Source organism: Diplotaxodon limnothrissa, linkage group LG12, assembly GCF_057381915.1.
Source record: "Diplotaxodon limnothrissa isolate DT_005_m linkage group LG12, D_limnothrissa_male_GT1.1, whole genome shotgun sequence".
NCBI classification, from domain to species: Eukaryota; Metazoa; Chordata; class Actinopteri; order Cichliformes; family Cichlidae; genus Diplotaxodon; species Diplotaxodon limnothrissa.
Window position 1 is genome coordinate 11,589,169 of NC_140607.1, and position 17,652 is coordinate 11,606,820.

The following is a 17,652-nucleotide window of genomic DNA, read 5'->3' on the forward strand; positions in this document are numbered from 1 at the left end:
GAATGCATCAGTATTAGGAGCACAGGGCCAATCTGCCCATACAAGTCTGTCTTAGTAAATAGTAAGTAAGTATCAAGATGAGATAAGATAAGATAAGACTTTATTGATCCCACGACGAGGAAATTAAAGGCAAAGGACCAAGTGTTTCACTCATACCAGTAGGAGCTAATTCATTCAGCTGATTAACCTATTTTAAGATAGAATTAGTTTCAGGTTTTATAACATTCTGTAGACTTTTCACATATATGGAACACCCAACTGGAATGATCTGTAACAGAAAATTTATTAAAAAAAAAGTCAAAATTAATAGTGAAGGGTGAATAAGACTTTTTAAGAGACATCTTCTAGTTCCAGAAAAAAAACCCCTCTGTATTTAGCAATAGCTAAAAAAACAAACAAACTGATTTTCAGAGGTCAGAAATAACAAAGTACACTAATGTGTAAAGTACAGATATCTAAAATTTCTACTTAAGTATTTATTTTTTTGACTACTTTTTTGCTTTTACTCCCTACATTTTTAAACAAATATCTTTACTTTCTACTCCTTACATTTTAAAACCAGGCTCATTAATTTTGTTTTAACACATTTGAGGGGTATTATCATTTTGTCACTGCAAGTCTTCAAACATCAAACTAATTTGAACCTAAACAGTAACAAATGAATTGCAGTCCTGTTCATTTATTAATTAACAGGGGATGTTGCATTAAAAGAGATGACATGTGCCAAAGTCAGAGGTGTCAGTGTTTTGTTTGTTTTTTTTTTGTTTGTTTTTTTGCTTCAGGTAATTTCAAAGGCAACGTTTCTATCAGCTCAACAAATATCAGCAAACACAGAAACTCTTTGTGTGCAGTTTGTCTCACAATGTGTAGCTAGCTTTAGCTAACACTGTTTTTTAAATGAAGAGATGGAGCTAAGTTCAGTCAGAGATGGAGAAAGATACGAAAGACAGGAGAGGTGAGGAAGAAGAGAGGTTATACTATATTTAAAGGTAAGGACTGCTCACTGGTATTTGATAAACTAGAAATGTAAGGCTTATATTGTCACGGCGGGGTGCAGAAGAAGAGGTAGACCCAGATGCAGACATGGTGGAGACAGAACTAGGTTTCCAAAAATAAAGCGAGCCTTTATTGTGGCTGATGGCATGACAAAAACACTAGAGAACACTAAGGAGAAACTAAGGAGACTGAGAACACTGTGTAAACTAAAAAGACTGACACTCTGTGGAAGAACTATGAAAAAACTATGAACACAGAGTAACTAGGCAGGCTATGAAACAGTGACACAATAACGGAAACTATGAAAAGATGAGGTGAGGATAACAGACAATCTGACACTGACTGAGCAGAAACACACGGATTAAGTACACATAAGGAATGATCAGGTGGGGAGGAGGCAACCCCCCCTCTGTCCCCTTCTGGCTGCCTCTGCCTCAATTTTATCCCACAACTTAGACATTCACATTACTCACACTCTCATTACACATGCATATAGGATCTTGGGGGTGGACACGCTACACGGAATCCAAATTACCATCAGGGTGTACACCTCACCCCTGGCGTCGTTGCCCACCTCTCAATTTTAAATACACGTAGACATTGAGGGCTAGCAGGAGGGGCTATGCGCTTACCTGCTGCTCTCTGACAGGTAGCTCCATGCCCTCCTGGGTTTTAAATGCACCTTAGAACACACATGCATCAACACTACAATAAGCGGGTGGAGGGAGGTTTGGAGTCTTCTCTCACCCCGTTCTCTGCGGCCTGCTGGAGCGGGGGGCTAGGAGGAGGAGTTGGCCCTCCGACTGGGGTCTGAAATGTAGGGCCTCCCTGCTGTGGAGTCGGGTCGGTCTGCTTCTCCCCACCGCAGGGAAAAGGGTAACACCACCTGGGTCTGGGTGCAGTTCCCCCCTCCAGGGGCAATGTACCTAGACCCGGTTCGTAGAGTACGCTTTATGTCTGTCTCCACGTTGGTTGAGTGTGGAGTAAGTGCATATGAGAGCATGAGGGTGGGAATGGATGTTTGTATCTGTGTGTGCCTGTATTTCTGTGTCTATACGTCAGGTTGGGTATCAGACGTCACCTCTCTGGGGACATATCAGGCCCTCCAAGGTTTGGAGGCCTATCTCCCCCCACCACTTCCCCTGCCGGTGGCGGACTCCCTCAGACATCGGTGCGTTGGTGGTTCTTTGTGTCCGGGGATGGGCGCCCAGGTACACATCGGGCCACTTCGGAGGTGGGGTGCCCGCGGCCTCTCGGCCTGGGGCTTGGTCACTCAGGCACAGCTGGCTGCTGGCGGAGCTCACGGGCGCATCACTGCAACCCCCCTGGCTTCTGCTCCGCGGCTGCTGAGTGACCCCTCATCTGGGACTCTCCTCAGCTCTTTCTGGGACAGTGGGACGGCTGCCCCTCTGTTGGTCTTCCTTGGTCTCTTGTGTTCTGGGGGCCTCTGGATGTCTGGAGTTTTGATCTCCTCCATACCTGCTTCATGCCCTGGAGGACGGGGCAGTGGCTCCCCACACCCTCTAGCACACAGGTGTCAAACTCTGGCCCACGGGCCAAATTTGGCCCGCAGCCTAATTACATTTGGCCCGCGAAGCCATACCAAATTACTATTAGAGCTGGCCTACTGGTATTATACAGCTAATATATATATTGTTTAGTATTAAGCTTTGCTTGTTCCATATTCAGTTTTCCAGCAAAACTTATTTGAGTCCATAAGAAAAGATTCATTCTTATATCTGGAGGAAGTTTTTTTTTCAATAAATATTAATGTTAGCCCACGACTTTGTTCCAGTTTTGAATTTTGGCCCACTGTGTATTTGAGTTTGACACCCCTGCTCTAGCAGATCATTACATGAAGGAACCTTTTAAAAACAAGCGCGTCCATGTTCACAGGTGTACACACGGGAGCTCACACTCACAAACTACACCCTTTTTGGCTCCTACCTCAAAGCACACTGTGCGCTGTCGATCTTACGTGCTGCACAATAATGTTTAATATTTAGTATTTACTGTCATGTTCCTATATATCATTGTGATGTTGTTTATTCTATTACTCTCGTTTTCTTCTGCTTGTTTTCTTTTTTCTTTCTCAACAGGTGATCCAGGTGATCGATATATGTATTTATTTTTTTTTGCTTATTCTGTTGGTTTTTGTTTTTTTGCCCTTCTCCCCCGTCCCTCTTCTCAGCTGTTTTTCTTTCCCTCTTTCTTTCCCCCCTTCTTTCCCCCCTCGTCGTTACAAAAGCACAACTACTGTCCACACCCCAACCACACCTCACCTCACAGTAAATTATCATTTCCATTTTAAGCATTTCCAAATAATCATTTTCCATACTGGCAGTATAAATATACACAGTATACTGCCATCACTACAATATACATGTTTTACACACTCCTTTTGTTGTAAAACATGTATATTGTAGTGATGGCGGCGCGCACAGACGCAGCGGCCCGGAGCTCCTACACTTTTGCACTTTTGGTGGTACTGTGGTGCTGTGTATAATTTCACACAGTCTGGGGTTACTTCAATATAATAGAGATGATCTACTACAACTAAGCCGTGGAGATCTTCAATTAACATCCGAGTATCTCATCCCCCCGGAGATCGTCAAGCAACCCCCGGGGCTACCCGCAACAGCAAGCCGCAGGAGGAGACGCTGCGAGCGGAGGCAGAAGAGAGGCAGGCGGGGAGGCCTGTGGGCACGGCTAAAGGCTAGTCCGTTTAAACCACCACTCCCGACCATATTCCTCTCCAATGCCCGTTCAATCCGTTACAAACTGGATGAAATACGACTGCAGATCGCCACTCGACGGACTTTCAACAACTGTTCGTGCATGATTTTTACTGAAACCTGGCTGGACAGCGCCATTCCCGATGTGGCTATTGATCTAGCAGGCCGCACCGCCTATCGAGCCGACAGGTCAGCGGACTCGGGTAAGAAGACCGGCGGGGGGCTGTGCATCTATATTAACAACTTCTGGTGCACGAACGTCACGGTAACGGAAAGACTGTGCAGTACAGAGGTAGAACTGTTGGTGTTAAAGTGCCGTCCATTCTATCTCCCTCGGGAATTTTCTGCCGTTTACATCTGCGCTGTTTACATTCCACCAGATGCTAATGCTAAGCTAGCGTTAGCACAACTGAGCAGCAGCATCAATAACAGCCTGGTAGCACACCCGGACAGTGTCTTTATTGCGGCTGGGGATTTTAATCACGCGGACCTGAAATCTGTACTTCACAATTTCCACCGAAATGTGAAGTGTGCTACCAGAGGAGATAGAACTTTGGACCAGGTGTACACCAACATGGCGAACGCATACAGAGCCCAGGCCTATCCCCACCTGGGTCTGTCAGACCATCTCTCCCTTCTGCTACACCCAATATACACACAAAAGATCAAGAGCACTGGCCGCAGGATGCTATTCCGATGCTTCAGGACTGTTTCCACTGCACAGACTGGGAGGTATTCAAGGTGCAGGACACTGACAATCGTGTCGCATTGGACAGTTACACCTCCACTGTCTTGGACTACATCCGTTTCTGTGTGGACAATGTAACAACTTGGAAACGACTCCGTGTGTTCCCTAATAATCCACCCTGGATGACACACAGAGTTCAACAACTTATTCGAACGAGGAACAACGCTTTCAACTCCGGGGACCAGGAGGCATACAGTGCTGCCAGGGCTAACCTGAGAAGAGGCATCAAGACTGCCAAGCAGCAGCACAGGAGGCGTATCGAGGCCAGGTTTGAGAACATCACAAACCCAAAGCAGGTCTGGGAAGGCATCAGGGCTATCACGGACTACAAAAGGAGAACACCATCACCCTCAGCCGATAGTCCTACTCTGGCTGAGGACCTAAACCTCTTTTATGCCCGCTTTGATAGGGAGAACACCGACCCTGTCCTGTCCCCTCTCCCCTCAACCGACCCTGCTCCGGTCCTGAGCACTCATGAGCTGAGGCGTGTGTTCCGGAGCATTAACACCAGGAAGGCGGCCGGGCCGGATGGAGTGCTGGGCCGGGTGCTAAAAGACTGTGCTGCGGACCTGGCGGACGTCTTCACCTCTATATATAACACCTCGCTGTCCTGTTCACTGGTACCATCCTGTTTCAAAGCAGCAACCATCGTTCCCATCCCAAAACAGTCAAATGTCACATGTCTGAACGATTTCAGACCTGTGGCACTCACCCCCATTCCCGCCAAATGCCTGGAGAGACTGGTCATTAAACACATCAGAGCTGCTTTTCCACCATCTCTGGACCCGCACCAGTTTGCATACAGGGAGAACCGGTCAACTGAGGATGCGATCGCCATAGTGCTGCACACATTATTGAAGCACTTGGAACACAGGAACACCTATGCACGGCTCCTCTTTGTAGACTACAGCTCGGCTTTTAATACCATCCGGCCATATAAACTCCGTCCCAAACTCCACCAACTGGGACTCAACTCCTCTCTGTGCAACTGGATTGTGGACTTCCTCACTAACCGCAGACAGAGTGTCAGAGTGGGTAAGAACACCTCTTCCACCCTTGTGGTCAACACCGGCGCCCCTCAGGGGTGTGTTCTGAGCCCTCTGCTATACACTCTCTTCACCCATGACTGTATTTCCTCCTGCGCGTCCAATCTCATTGTTAAGTTTGCCAATGACACCACAGTGCTCGGACTTATATCCAACAACGATGAGACAAACTACAGGACAGAGGTGCAACAACTAGAGTCATGGTGCCACGACAATAACTTGGTCTTAAACACCAAAAAGACCAAGGAGATCATTGTAGATTTCCGGAGGAAGGGTCATAACAACCATCTGCCTCTCTTCATTGGCAGTGAGGCGGTGGAGAGGGTGAGCAGTTTTAAATTCTTGGGGGTAACTGTGACCGAGGACCTGTCCTGGGGCAACCATATCACCTTAGTTGCACGGAAGGCCCAACAGCGCCTCTACTACCTGAGGAGACTACGGAGCGCACACATTCCCAGACCTCTGATGTTGAACTTCTATAACTGTGCCATCAGCAGCGTCCTGACGCATGGATTTCTAGTGTGGTTCCCCAGCTGCACCAAGGCCGACCAGCAAGCACTCCAGCGGGTGGTGAAAGAAGCTGGCAGAATTATTGGAACAATTCTGCCAGAGATTAGTAATATCTTCCCCACTCGCTGTCTGAGGAGGGTGCACAGTATCCTGCGGGACCAACATCACCCTGCGCGCCACCTTTTCCACCTGCTGCCCTCAGGGAGAAGGTACAGGTCTATACAGGCCAGAACATCCAGACTGGCCAACAGCCTGTATCCACAGGCTGTGAGGGTCCTGAATTCTGCCCCCCTCCCCTCTCTGCCCCCCTCTCACGGACAATAACCATATCCAACTTCTTAATAGCACTGAACTGGTTTGCATTGGTGCATTAAATCTTTATTCTCTCTTCCCCCCCCCCCCCCCCCCCCCTCTTTCTTAAATAGACAACCATCATATCTCACAGTACAATAATATTGAACGGGTTGCATTGTTGCATTTTGTCATGTTTCTCAGGTCTTTGTCTGAATGTCCTATGAACATTACCTGTCTTGTTCTCATGTTGTTGCTAAGGATTGTCTCATTGCACTGAAGTCACACTGGGTTAAATATTTACACTTGGGTTTTAAGGGGTATTTGTTTGTTTTTTTTACGGGTTGTACGGAAGCCCCAAACGCAATTTCATTGTTCTTCGACAATGACAATAAATAAATACTTGACTACTTGACTTGACTGATCAGGGAAAGCAGAATCACATGGGGAAAGCAGCTGATAACAATTAACATAATGACAGGACAGGGGACGTGAAGCTAAATACAATAAACACAAGGATCCTTCAAAATAAAACGGGAAACATAACGAGACCCAGACATGACTCGAACTAGACAAACAAAGAAAACTTGGACATGAAACATTACAGACAAACACACGAAGACTTAACACAGGGATGAGACAAATGGGGAGCTTGATAAATCATGAATTAAAACTGTAACCCAGGCATGGCAGAATGTAACTAGATAAACTGAAATGAAACTAGACTGAAAAGGAATAACAAATACATCAAGAAACTCAGAATACTGTATATGCAGTTTCATTCTACCCACTGCTCGTGACTGCACCGTGTATCGTGCAGGTAGATCACAGGTAGATCGTGGGGTGGATGAGGTTCGTCCTGAGTTCCTGAAAGCTCTGGATGTTGTAGGGCTGTCTTGGTTGACACACCTTTACAATGTTGTGTGTAGGGGTGGGTTTTGACTATCGATTCTAGCTTGGATAATGTGATATCGATTCATTAAAATCCTGAATTGATTTTTTCATATATAAATTTATTTTGCCTGAAACACCAGAATCTAAGGTTAAACCTAGCAAAATTTCAACAACCACCAAACAGCTAAAACAATAAATGAGAGCAGGTAAACAGATTCTGCACAAAGATGTAAACACAAAGCATGGACCCGCTGACGGATCAGAATCAGTGTGATGTTGCACGGACACGGTCGGGGCTGAAAGCCGACAGCTCACCGATTCTGATGCATTGGCGCTTTGTGTTTAGGTCCATTTTGCGCTAGATTCGGAAGCTGTAGCTTTTATCTCTCTCCAAACAATATTGACTGAACCAGCAGCAAAAGAAGATCCAAACTATGCTTCACATAACATCGTCATGAATTCCCTCTTACTTTTGCTGTTTTGCTTCCACCATGATAAAAATCACACTTCATGTACAGCTCTCTCTCTATCTCTCTCTTTCAGTGTACTTCGAGAACAGTTTCCCATCAAAAATCTCTGTTTTCTGCATTATTTTCTTGCTTACTACGCACAAGTCTAGCGTTGTTTACAGCGCTGTCGGACGCTGTGTTTTTTTTTCTTTTACTTACTTAGGAAAAGAAAGCCTAATTTCTGCTGTTGAATAGGCTACTAAACAAATTTGAACTTTTTAAAATTATGCAAAATTCCAAAACACTTAGCTATGTCTCTAATAAAACCTCTGTAACTTTGCTTTGCTTCACTTCAGCAGCATCAGGTAATGTTCATATATTGATTAATGGTTTTCTTTTGTTTTTGATCTACTGCAGAATATTTTTAAGGTCATCTGCTATAAAATCCCATGTCAGGAAAATCTTCATGTTTTTCTGTGTTTTTGCCTCAGATACTTTGACACAAAGGCATCTGCTGTGATACTTACACCTTTGAAAAATTCTAGCAAGTGTCAGCTTTCCTTTTTATAGATATAAAAATATGGATATGTACTGATAAGTGATCAGAATTATAAGAATTATAATATTTTAAGAATGACTTGACAGGCTCAGAAAAGTCAAAAATAGTGAGATATCTTGCAGAAGGATGCAGCAGTCTCAAAATTGTAAAGTTTCTGAAGCGTGATCATCGAACAATCAAGCGTTTCATTCAAAATAGTCAACAGGGTCGTAAGAAGCGTGTGGAAAAACCAAGGCGCAAAATAACTGCCCATGAACTGAGAAAAGTCAAGCGTGCAGCTGCCAAGATGCCACTTGCCACCAGTTTGGCCATATTTCAGAGCTGCAACATCACAGGAGTGCCCAAAAGCACAAGGTGTGCAATACTCAGAGACATGGCCAAGGTAAGAAAGGCTGAAAGACGACCACCACTGAACAAGACACACAAGCTGAAATGTCAAGACTAGGCCAAGAAATATCTCAAGACTGATTTTTCTAAGGTTTTATGGACTGATGAAATGAGAGTGAGTCTTGATGGGCCAGATGGATGGGCCCGTGGCTGGATTGGTAAAGGGCAGAGAGCTCCAGTCCGACTCAGACGCCAGCAAGGTGGAGGTGGAGTACTGGTTTGGGCTGGTATCATCAAAGATGAGCTTGTGGGGCCTTTTCGGCTTGAGGATGGAGTCAAGCTCAACTCCCAGTCCTACTGCCAGTTTCTGGAAGACACCTTCTTCAAGCAGTGGTACAGGAAGAAGTCTGCATCCTTCAAGAAAAACATGATTTTCATGCAGGACAATGCTCCATCACACGCGTCCAAGTACTCCACAGCGTGGCTGGCAAGAAAGGGTATAAAAGAAGAAAAACTAATGACATGGCCACTGTTTTGGAGGAAGGAAGGTTCAGGGTTTCAGTAGTCATCATCATGGGCTCATCGGATTAGAATGAGAATAAGCAGTCGTCATTTGCAGGTTTTGTCGTTTTATTGTATAACAGGTAAAGGAAAGAAAGACACACATGGACTGCTCTCTCTAAAAAGGACATAAAGTATGATTTAAGTAACTCAAAATGATACATGAACTCAGGAGACTCAAAGAGAAACTCACCTCAGCTGCTGCCCCATGTGGGAGTGAAGAAAGAGTGAGGGGTAGGTGAGTGCAGTCCTTATATAACGAGTGACAGGTGAGTGCAATTAAGGCCAAGCACCACACCCAATCAAAGGTGAGGAAAAGAAACAAGGTGCATCTGGTGAAGTGAATGTGCTGAAAGGTGAGCCTTTTCAACAGCCGCCCCCATATTTCTACTGAGAAATATGTTCAAAGGATTAAAGATGCTCTTTTTCACAAAGCGGGGGCAGAGGAATCAGACATGCTACAGGTCTACTATAGGTTCAGGGGGTCAACCTAGAGGTCGACAATGCAGGCCAGACAGTTCAGGGGGCCGACCATGTAGCCAGTGGTGGCGGCAAAGCAGGTCCAAATGCCAACCACGTGGGATGCAGCAGCAGGCCCAGACCTGCAGACCATTGGGCAGTTTTGCAGGTGCTGGGGGCAATGTACGGGGCTTGGCAGAGGCAGGACCAGGTGGTGCAGGAGCAGGCAGCGCCCTGACCACTGGCGGAATGGCAGCCACAGGCGGTGGAACTGGTGATAGTGGCACTGCCGGTGATGACATAGGTACTGCTGCTGGTAGAGTATGAAGTGGCTGAATGAATTCAGAGCCATCAGCGGACACAAGGATGTGCTGGAGCGGTTCTCCTGAACCTGAACTGGAAGATGTGAATAAACCTTGGGCATGCGTGGAACTGCTCTGGGGTTGGAAGTCTGTGATTGGACCTTGGAGTGTCCATCCTAAGCGGGTTTTGACTGCTGCAGGAGATCCAAATGGTCCATGTCTAACTGGTGCAATAGGCGTAATAAGGTGGGTATGATCAGAGCCTATGAGCAGTAGTGGAGCTGCTTTGTTAGTAAAGGTTAATGGGATACCTTGAAGATGCTTGTATCTCCGTTGAAGAGAGGATACGGGGTAGGTGTGGTCTGAAAGTGCTAAGTGACTTGTAGCGAAGGCATTATTAATTGTGTAAGTTTTCTCTGGATGTGCGATGGGAGAAATCTGGAAACTTACACAAGAACCTTGAATGGTTTCAACTTCTTGATGGACAGTTCTGAGTGATAATTTTTCAGCTTTCCCAGTTAGGTGGAGATGCTTAGCTGCAGATGTCAGAAGCATGGTACGTTGGGAGCCATCGTCAAGTATTGCATATGTTTCCAGGGTTCTTTTGCCATTACGCAGGAGCACTTTCACAACCTTTAAAAGGACACTAGGGCGATCGCTAGGTCTATCAAAGTACAGTGTCCTCACTACAGGATTAGTTTCAGTTCTAGGTCTCTGATTCACCTCACATAGGATCTGTAGATGTCTTTCCATGCAGGTGGCACATGCTTTCCTCAGATCACACTTCGCAGCCTGATGAGTTCTAGCACAACGCCAACACCGTTTGTTTGTCTTTATCCAGTTTATTTTCTCATCCTTTGTCTTCTGAATAAACTCGGGACACTTACTAATGTGGTGTTCAGGTGAGCGGCAATATGCACATCTTGCCTTAGTCATTATGATGGGTTGTGCTGCCTGTACAGGATCGGATGCATTTGTCCCATGTAATATTGTTGTGAGTGGAGAGGTGTACTTATGGGCAGGTCGTGGCTGGTTAGAGGATGAAACAGGACTGTCCTTTCTTGGTTGACACTTGCATTCCATTTGCAACCAGGATGAGAACAAAGGTAAGTCATACATCATATCTCCTTGTTCCCTGTAAATGTGCCGTTTGAAGCGACTGGAATGCTCTGCGGGCAACTTTTCAAGTAGGCGATCGACATGGGAGCCACAATTTAGTTCTGTCCGTCCTTGATCACCCATAGTGCTAAGCAAACCAACTAAAGCTTGTACACGAAGAGCAAAATTATCAAGACTCTGACCATCACCTGCTCTGATAGGAGGCAGTTCCAGTATATTCTTTAGCTCTTTCAATGCCAGCTGTCTTGGTTGCCCATAACGCTCATCAAGAGCTTTGGTGGCTTGAGTGTATGGGTCAGGAGCATAGGAAAAGGAAATAGCTAACCGTTTAGCTTGGTCTACTTTCAGATGATCGAGAAGGACATGATATTTGAAATGCTCTGTCTCATGAGGGTCAAGCAGGTTAGTAAGGGCCATTCGTAACAGCCTATACTGGATTTCATCTTCTCTGGTAAGGTCTGGGAAAGAAGGACCCTCAAGCTTATACACATGTGTTCTAGTGCTAACAGGGTGACTAGAACTAGCAGTAATGGGTACTGAAGGGTTTTGTGCATGCAAACCATCAGATGTAGCTGGTTGCTGCTTTACAGGAGGGTGCTGCCTTGGTTCCGGAATGCAGACAAGAGGTTGAGCGGGGTCTTCATCTAGATGAACAGCAGGTTGAACACATGAAATCTGGTGGGGACCTTGCAGTGGTGTGGCCAGGAAATTAAAAGGAGTCTCATCTGGTGTAGGAAAAACTGGTCTAGGCAAACCACTTGAAGGAACTGCAGCATCTAATATTGTTGAATTAGGGAAAGGAGGGCTAACAGCCAGAACTGCACCAGAGTGACGGCTAACCTGGGGGGGCTGAGAGGGTGACTGACATGTTGCTGGATCAATCACTGGGAACTGCTCATGTTGCTGATGTGTTTGGGGAATGGCTTGTAAACCGCAAACAGAGGATTTGCTTTCATCAGAGACAGTGTGAATTGAAGATCTGGAGGAACTGCGAGAATGGGGAGGAGATAACTGAATCATGAATTGCCTAATCTCCCTCATTGTCATCAGGAGTTCCCTCATGACCTCATCTTGGTTGGTGGGTAAAGGAGCAGGGGATGTCTCTGGTTGTCTTTCTGACTCTCCGACAGGATCTTGCAGCCCATGTGTGTCTGTGTCACTATGCTGGCATTCTGTTTGACTCTCTGTCTCACATGTAGCTCTTCTAGCTCCAGGATACTGAACATCATACTGCTGCAGGTAGGCAGGAGGTCGACTATCACGACTGGATCTTCTCAAACCTTCAGTCAATGGCTGCTTTGAATCCATGACGCTAATACCACTCCGGCTCGGAGGACCATGTTTTGGAGGAAGGAAGGTTCAGGGTTTCAGTAGTCATCATCATGGGCTCATCGGATTAGAATGAGAATAAGCAGTCGTCATTTGCAGGTTTTGTCGTTTTATTGTATAACAGGTAAAGGAAAGAAAGACACACATGGACTGCTCTCTCTAAAAAGGACATAAAGTATGATTTAAGTAACTCAAAATGATACATGAACTCAGGAGACTCAAAGAGAAACTCACCTCAGCTGCCGCCCCATGTGGGAGTGAGTGAGGGGTAGGTGAGTGCAGTCCTTATATAACGAGTGACAGGTGAGTGCAATTAAGGCCAAGCACCACACCCAATCAAAGGTGAGGAAAAGAAACAAGGTGCATCTGGTGAAGTGAATGTGCTGAAAGGTGAGCCTTTACAACACCCACCTTGTTCACCTGATCTGGACCCCATTGAGAACCTGTGGTCCATCATCAAATGTGAGATTTACGAGGAGGGAAAACAGTACACCTCTCTGAACAGTGTCTGGGAGGCTGTGGTTGCTGCTGCACGCAATGTCGATGGTGAACAGATCAAAACACTGACAGAATCCATGGATGGCAGGCTTTTGAGTGTCCTTGCAAAGAAAGGTGGCTATATTGGTCGCTGATTTGTTTTTGTTTTGTTTTTGAATGTCAGAAATGTATATTTGTGAATGTGGAGATGTTATATTGGTTTCACTGGTAAAAATAAATAATTGAAATGGGTATATATTTGTTTTTTGTTAAGTTGCCTAATAATTATGCACAGTAATAGTCACCTGCACACACAGATATCTCCCTAAAATAGCTAAAACTAAAAACAAACTAAAAACTACTTCCAAAAACATTCAGCTTTGATGTTAATGAGTTTTTTGGGTTCATTGAGAACATGGTTGTTGTTCAATAATAAAATTATTCCTCAAAAATACAACTTGCCTAATAATTCTGCACTCCCTGTATATCTAACTGATACCTCTTGACCTCATGCACTTACTCAGGCTCTTTCCCCACCAGAGAGGTGACATCCCATGTCCCAAAAGGTAGTCTCAGTACGGAGGAATCGGTCCACCATTTAACACATAATACATCCAACCCCTACAGAAACCCCCGAGAACATGGGTCACACAAACCCCTCCACCACGATAAGATAGCGATTCATGGAGGGGCTAACAATAGGGATTTCTTTTCTTTGTAATAGTTTTATTATTTGAAACTAAACATATCTCCTTCCAAGTTTGACCAGGAAAACTGAAGCATGTTTTCAGACAATTTCTGTATACTTAACCATAAGTATGTTTCATGGGATAATTGTGTTTTTCTACCCTAACCTATGCAAAGTAAAATAAACTGAGTAGTTTCAATCAGAACTACCTAATGAGTGAAACACATTTTGGCTAAGACTCTGCTGAGACAAATTTAAAGCAGTACTTAATATATATCAGGTTAATGTATCGTGTTTCACATGATAATTCCAATGACCTAATTCCACAGGACTTACACTGACCTACACGTGTGTCAGTGTAAGTCTTGATGGTAACATCAGAGTTTCTGGATTTGTTCCTATAGCACTGATTTTAAGAGTCCATCAAGCCTGAGCCTATAAATTAACCATACTGTCAATAGCAGTAAAGAAGAATACTGTTTGGCAGAATGTACATACAGCTAGATGAATCCCTGGAGAGTGGCGTGAATGGCTCCGCTGTAATGCAAGGGAGAAACAGAAAGAAAAGAAAGGAGAGATGAATATTAGGAATATTGAGAAAGATAGAAATGATATACAGATGAGGACAAAATATTTATCCAGGTATGTCCACCAATTTCTCGATTGGGGAACATCTATAAATTATTATAGCTAATTACGTATATTATTCTAGTTGACAAATTTTTATTTCTTTGTGTGAGCCCCACCTAAGTGTGCAAAGGGATCACTGAGTTACATTAGATTGGAAGGCAGGTGGGGCAGGGGAGAATCAACTCATCACTACCCTCCACATGCCATAAGATATGACTTCCCACCACCATCCCAAATAACCCCCAAAACCTATAGGAAGCCCTAATTTCCTTTGCATAAATACAGTCATTATGAATCTTATGTTTGAATCGGCTAGGCTTTTGCTATACATTACAAAAAATTGTAAGAAGCAATACAGGTAAAGTTCAATCCCACCAGGTTAGATACCCAGGAGCAACAGCAGGGCCAACAACCACCCACTCAACCTCCCCCCCTGCAATCCCACCCAACAGATCCAGTTTCCCTTGCTGGTCCACTGTAGCCCAGCAGGGGAAATGTGTAGGCTCAGAGCCTCCAACAAGGGATCCACTAAAGAGGCAAAAAAACAGGGAATGGGGAATGAAAATTGGTGCAAAGGGCAACAATATGTCTACTAACAGATCTAATCACAAGGGCGAGGTGAAAGCAAGCAACTAGAGAGAGGCCGGGTGCTGTACATACAAACCACACTGAGGCTAGCTCATGTTAGGAATAAAATCACAGTCAACCTATCCATTATTTCCTCAACCGCAAAACAAAAATGGCTACGACCCCTACAGTACGGAGGCCCCTTGGTCACTTATAAAAGAAAGCTTGCACTCACTGGTCCTTATCATTTAATATTCAAATAATTAAAACTAAATGCACAAAACTCAAAAGCTAGGACATGTTCTCTGATGTCTTTCTTTTTACTAAAGATCACTAAGCATCACTGTTTATTACACACCTATTTAAAACAAACTTTAAAAAAAAGTGACGTTCAGCAGAATTCAGTAATATTTTTTTGTGTTTCTATCCAGCATTGCGTCTGCTCCCTTCAGTATATCCTGCATTCTGTGATTGTCACAGATATATCAAAGAACATGCCACCCACTGTTCCTTCTGTTGTTGTCTGTCAAGTCGGGCTGGCAAGGGAATACCCTGAAAATTAAAGCAGATCTGCACATACTTTTCCAACCAAGATCAAGTGATACTACTGAGAATCAGAGGTACAAGAGTAATCCTACATGTGCAGCAGGCACTTTCTAAAAGGCCATTAATCCTCCATTTCAAATTTTTTATTCTTCACAGTAATGCAATTACCATATTCCTCTTTCTGTAAATTTGGGATCCAAAGCTATTTGGAAGAGCTATCAAAGTTTCAGTTGGCAGCAGAAGAAAAACAATACCGTACAAACAGCAGGCAGTGAGCCAGGGTCTAATCAGATTACGTTAGACTTCACCTCTCCTGTGAGAAGAATCAACAGCAGCTCTTCCCACCCTGTGGGTGAACAGGGCACTTTGAATGCATGAATCGATTAAGATCACGCAGGAAATGAGATGCTTCTAATATTTCTTAGGCTCTTGTGAAAGACTCATTTAGAGATTTTCAGCTTTGAATGGATCAATAATGAAACCTTGTGGGCCTCCACAAGCTGCAACATGCACATTGGCCACACCACAGGAACAACTTGGATTGGCATGCTTAACTGGATGTAACCTGTTAGGATTAGGTTAAGTGAACAGCAGTTGGTTGCTGACTGGCCCTTGCATTCAAAGAGTGGGGTTTTGCCCAAAATGATGTGGTGTGGAGCAGGGAAATTATTTTACTGCTATTGTTAAATAATCATCATTATTACCATTGCATTAATAATATAATCTGGAGTTTATATTGCATTCAGGGGTTGAACAGTGTGTGTCTTTCAGAAAGGCTAAAAGTAACAGGACAGGAAACAGGCTTGGAGAGTTTTGCAGAAGTGAAAGTTATTTTGAGCAGCAGGCTAAGACGAGGCTTTAACAATGTAACAGATAGCTTTAAGAAGGCCTTAAGATGTTATGCATACAGTGATGATGTTAATTTTGTATTTCAGGTGCAGTTATGACTATTTTATACACAATGCATATCTGTGCTTATTAAAGAGTTGGAGCTCGGTCAATTAATTGGGGGTTGGAAGCTTTGTTCGGCGCGATGTCCGGACAATCTATTGTGCAAGTGACTTGGAGCCATAGAAGGAATTGCAATACATGCTTACAAAACACTTATATATCAGGTCATTTCATATTAAGGTTTAAGTAGAGGTTCTTGGTTAAAACATTTATTTAGTAGAAGACATACATATAGTCTCAGTGAGCCTCTGGTCTGGTGAAAGGTCAGAAGTGCAACAGGTGAATTGAGAAAGAGCATGTGAGGTCGTGACACACACACATGAGTTAGATTTATTTAGAGGAGAGATTAGTCGTGTCTCGGCAAGAAAGAGGAACAATTCACTTTAAGACAAGAACGGAAAGTACCAGCCATGAAAATAGAAGATGATCTTCTGGGTTAAAAGTCATTGTGGTGTTGATCTGATCTATGTATAAAATGTATCTGTGACGCATGAAGGGGCGTCAGTAAATCAAACCCTGATGCTATAAAATATCTGTTTATGCTTTGATTAAGTCGGAGATCACTTGCTGTCGGCGTACAGAGTGTTCTTCCCACACGTGTGTATTCATTAAAATCATTGTTTGACCAAGAGCTTCTGGACCATGGGTGGTTTGTACTCTCCTTCCTCAATTTTGAACCTTAACAGTGGTCAGAGACATTATCTGATCATAATGATGACAGAATGTCGTCTACAATTTCATAAAGACCAGAAAAAATATAGCAGTAAAACACAACTCTGTTGCAAATAAGACAGATTAATATGGTAGAAAATTGTTAATCTTGGGATTTTAATTCACTCGCTGGCTGAGCATCAGACACAGCGAGGTCCAGCTGGTGCGTAAACCGGCGAAGCGCTGGCAATACGCCAGGGAAACACAGCCTGCAGCTGCAGCAGTAGCAGTGTTAACACACATAGCAGCCGAGCCGCACAGTGCCAAGCGACAGGGTATGTTTGAATGTTGAAGCCGTGTCCCTGCTGTGTTTCCTCACTGTAGCCGAGCTACTCGCTAGCCGGCAGCTGCACAGCATGGTCCGACCAGCGCATAAGCCTGTTTTTTTTCGCGGCGACATGCCAGGGAAGGGGGACCAACCAAGGGGAAGCAAGGGCCAGCTAGGGGGAACCAAGCTAAGGGATACCAGGGGAAAACCGGGGCTACCAGGGGACCAAGAAGGGAGAAATACATCGTCCACGGAGGATGCCGAAGCACGCTCCAATAGACGCACACACACAGTAGTCTCAAGGTAAGCACATAATTCAATTCAACATATAAGACTTCAAGAATGCACAAGCATCTACTTAAAATCTATTTATTTAATCTATCATCTATGATATCATTATGTACAATTCTAATGTATTTTGTTCATCTCCTTTAAATAAACAGGCAGCCTTAAAGTATGAAATATTCATATAAAAAAACAACAACACAT

The 17,652-nt window shown here is 44.3% G+C and overlaps 1 protein-coding gene across 1 annotated transcript in view; it reads right to left on the reverse strand.

Annotated features, from left to right (window-relative positions):
* Nucleotides 1-17,652, reverse strand: part of LOC146620902 (voltage-dependent N-type calcium channel subunit alpha-1B-like) — a 137,568-nt gene that overhangs the window by 10,334 nt on the left and 109,582 nt on the right. The window contains exon 20 of the mRNA XM_085367122.1: nucleotides 13,989-14,027. Within this exon, the coding sequence (XP_085223248.1) occupies nucleotides 13,989-14,027 (39 nt within the window). The remainder of the gene's footprint in view (nucleotides 1-13,988; nucleotides 14,028-17,652) is intronic.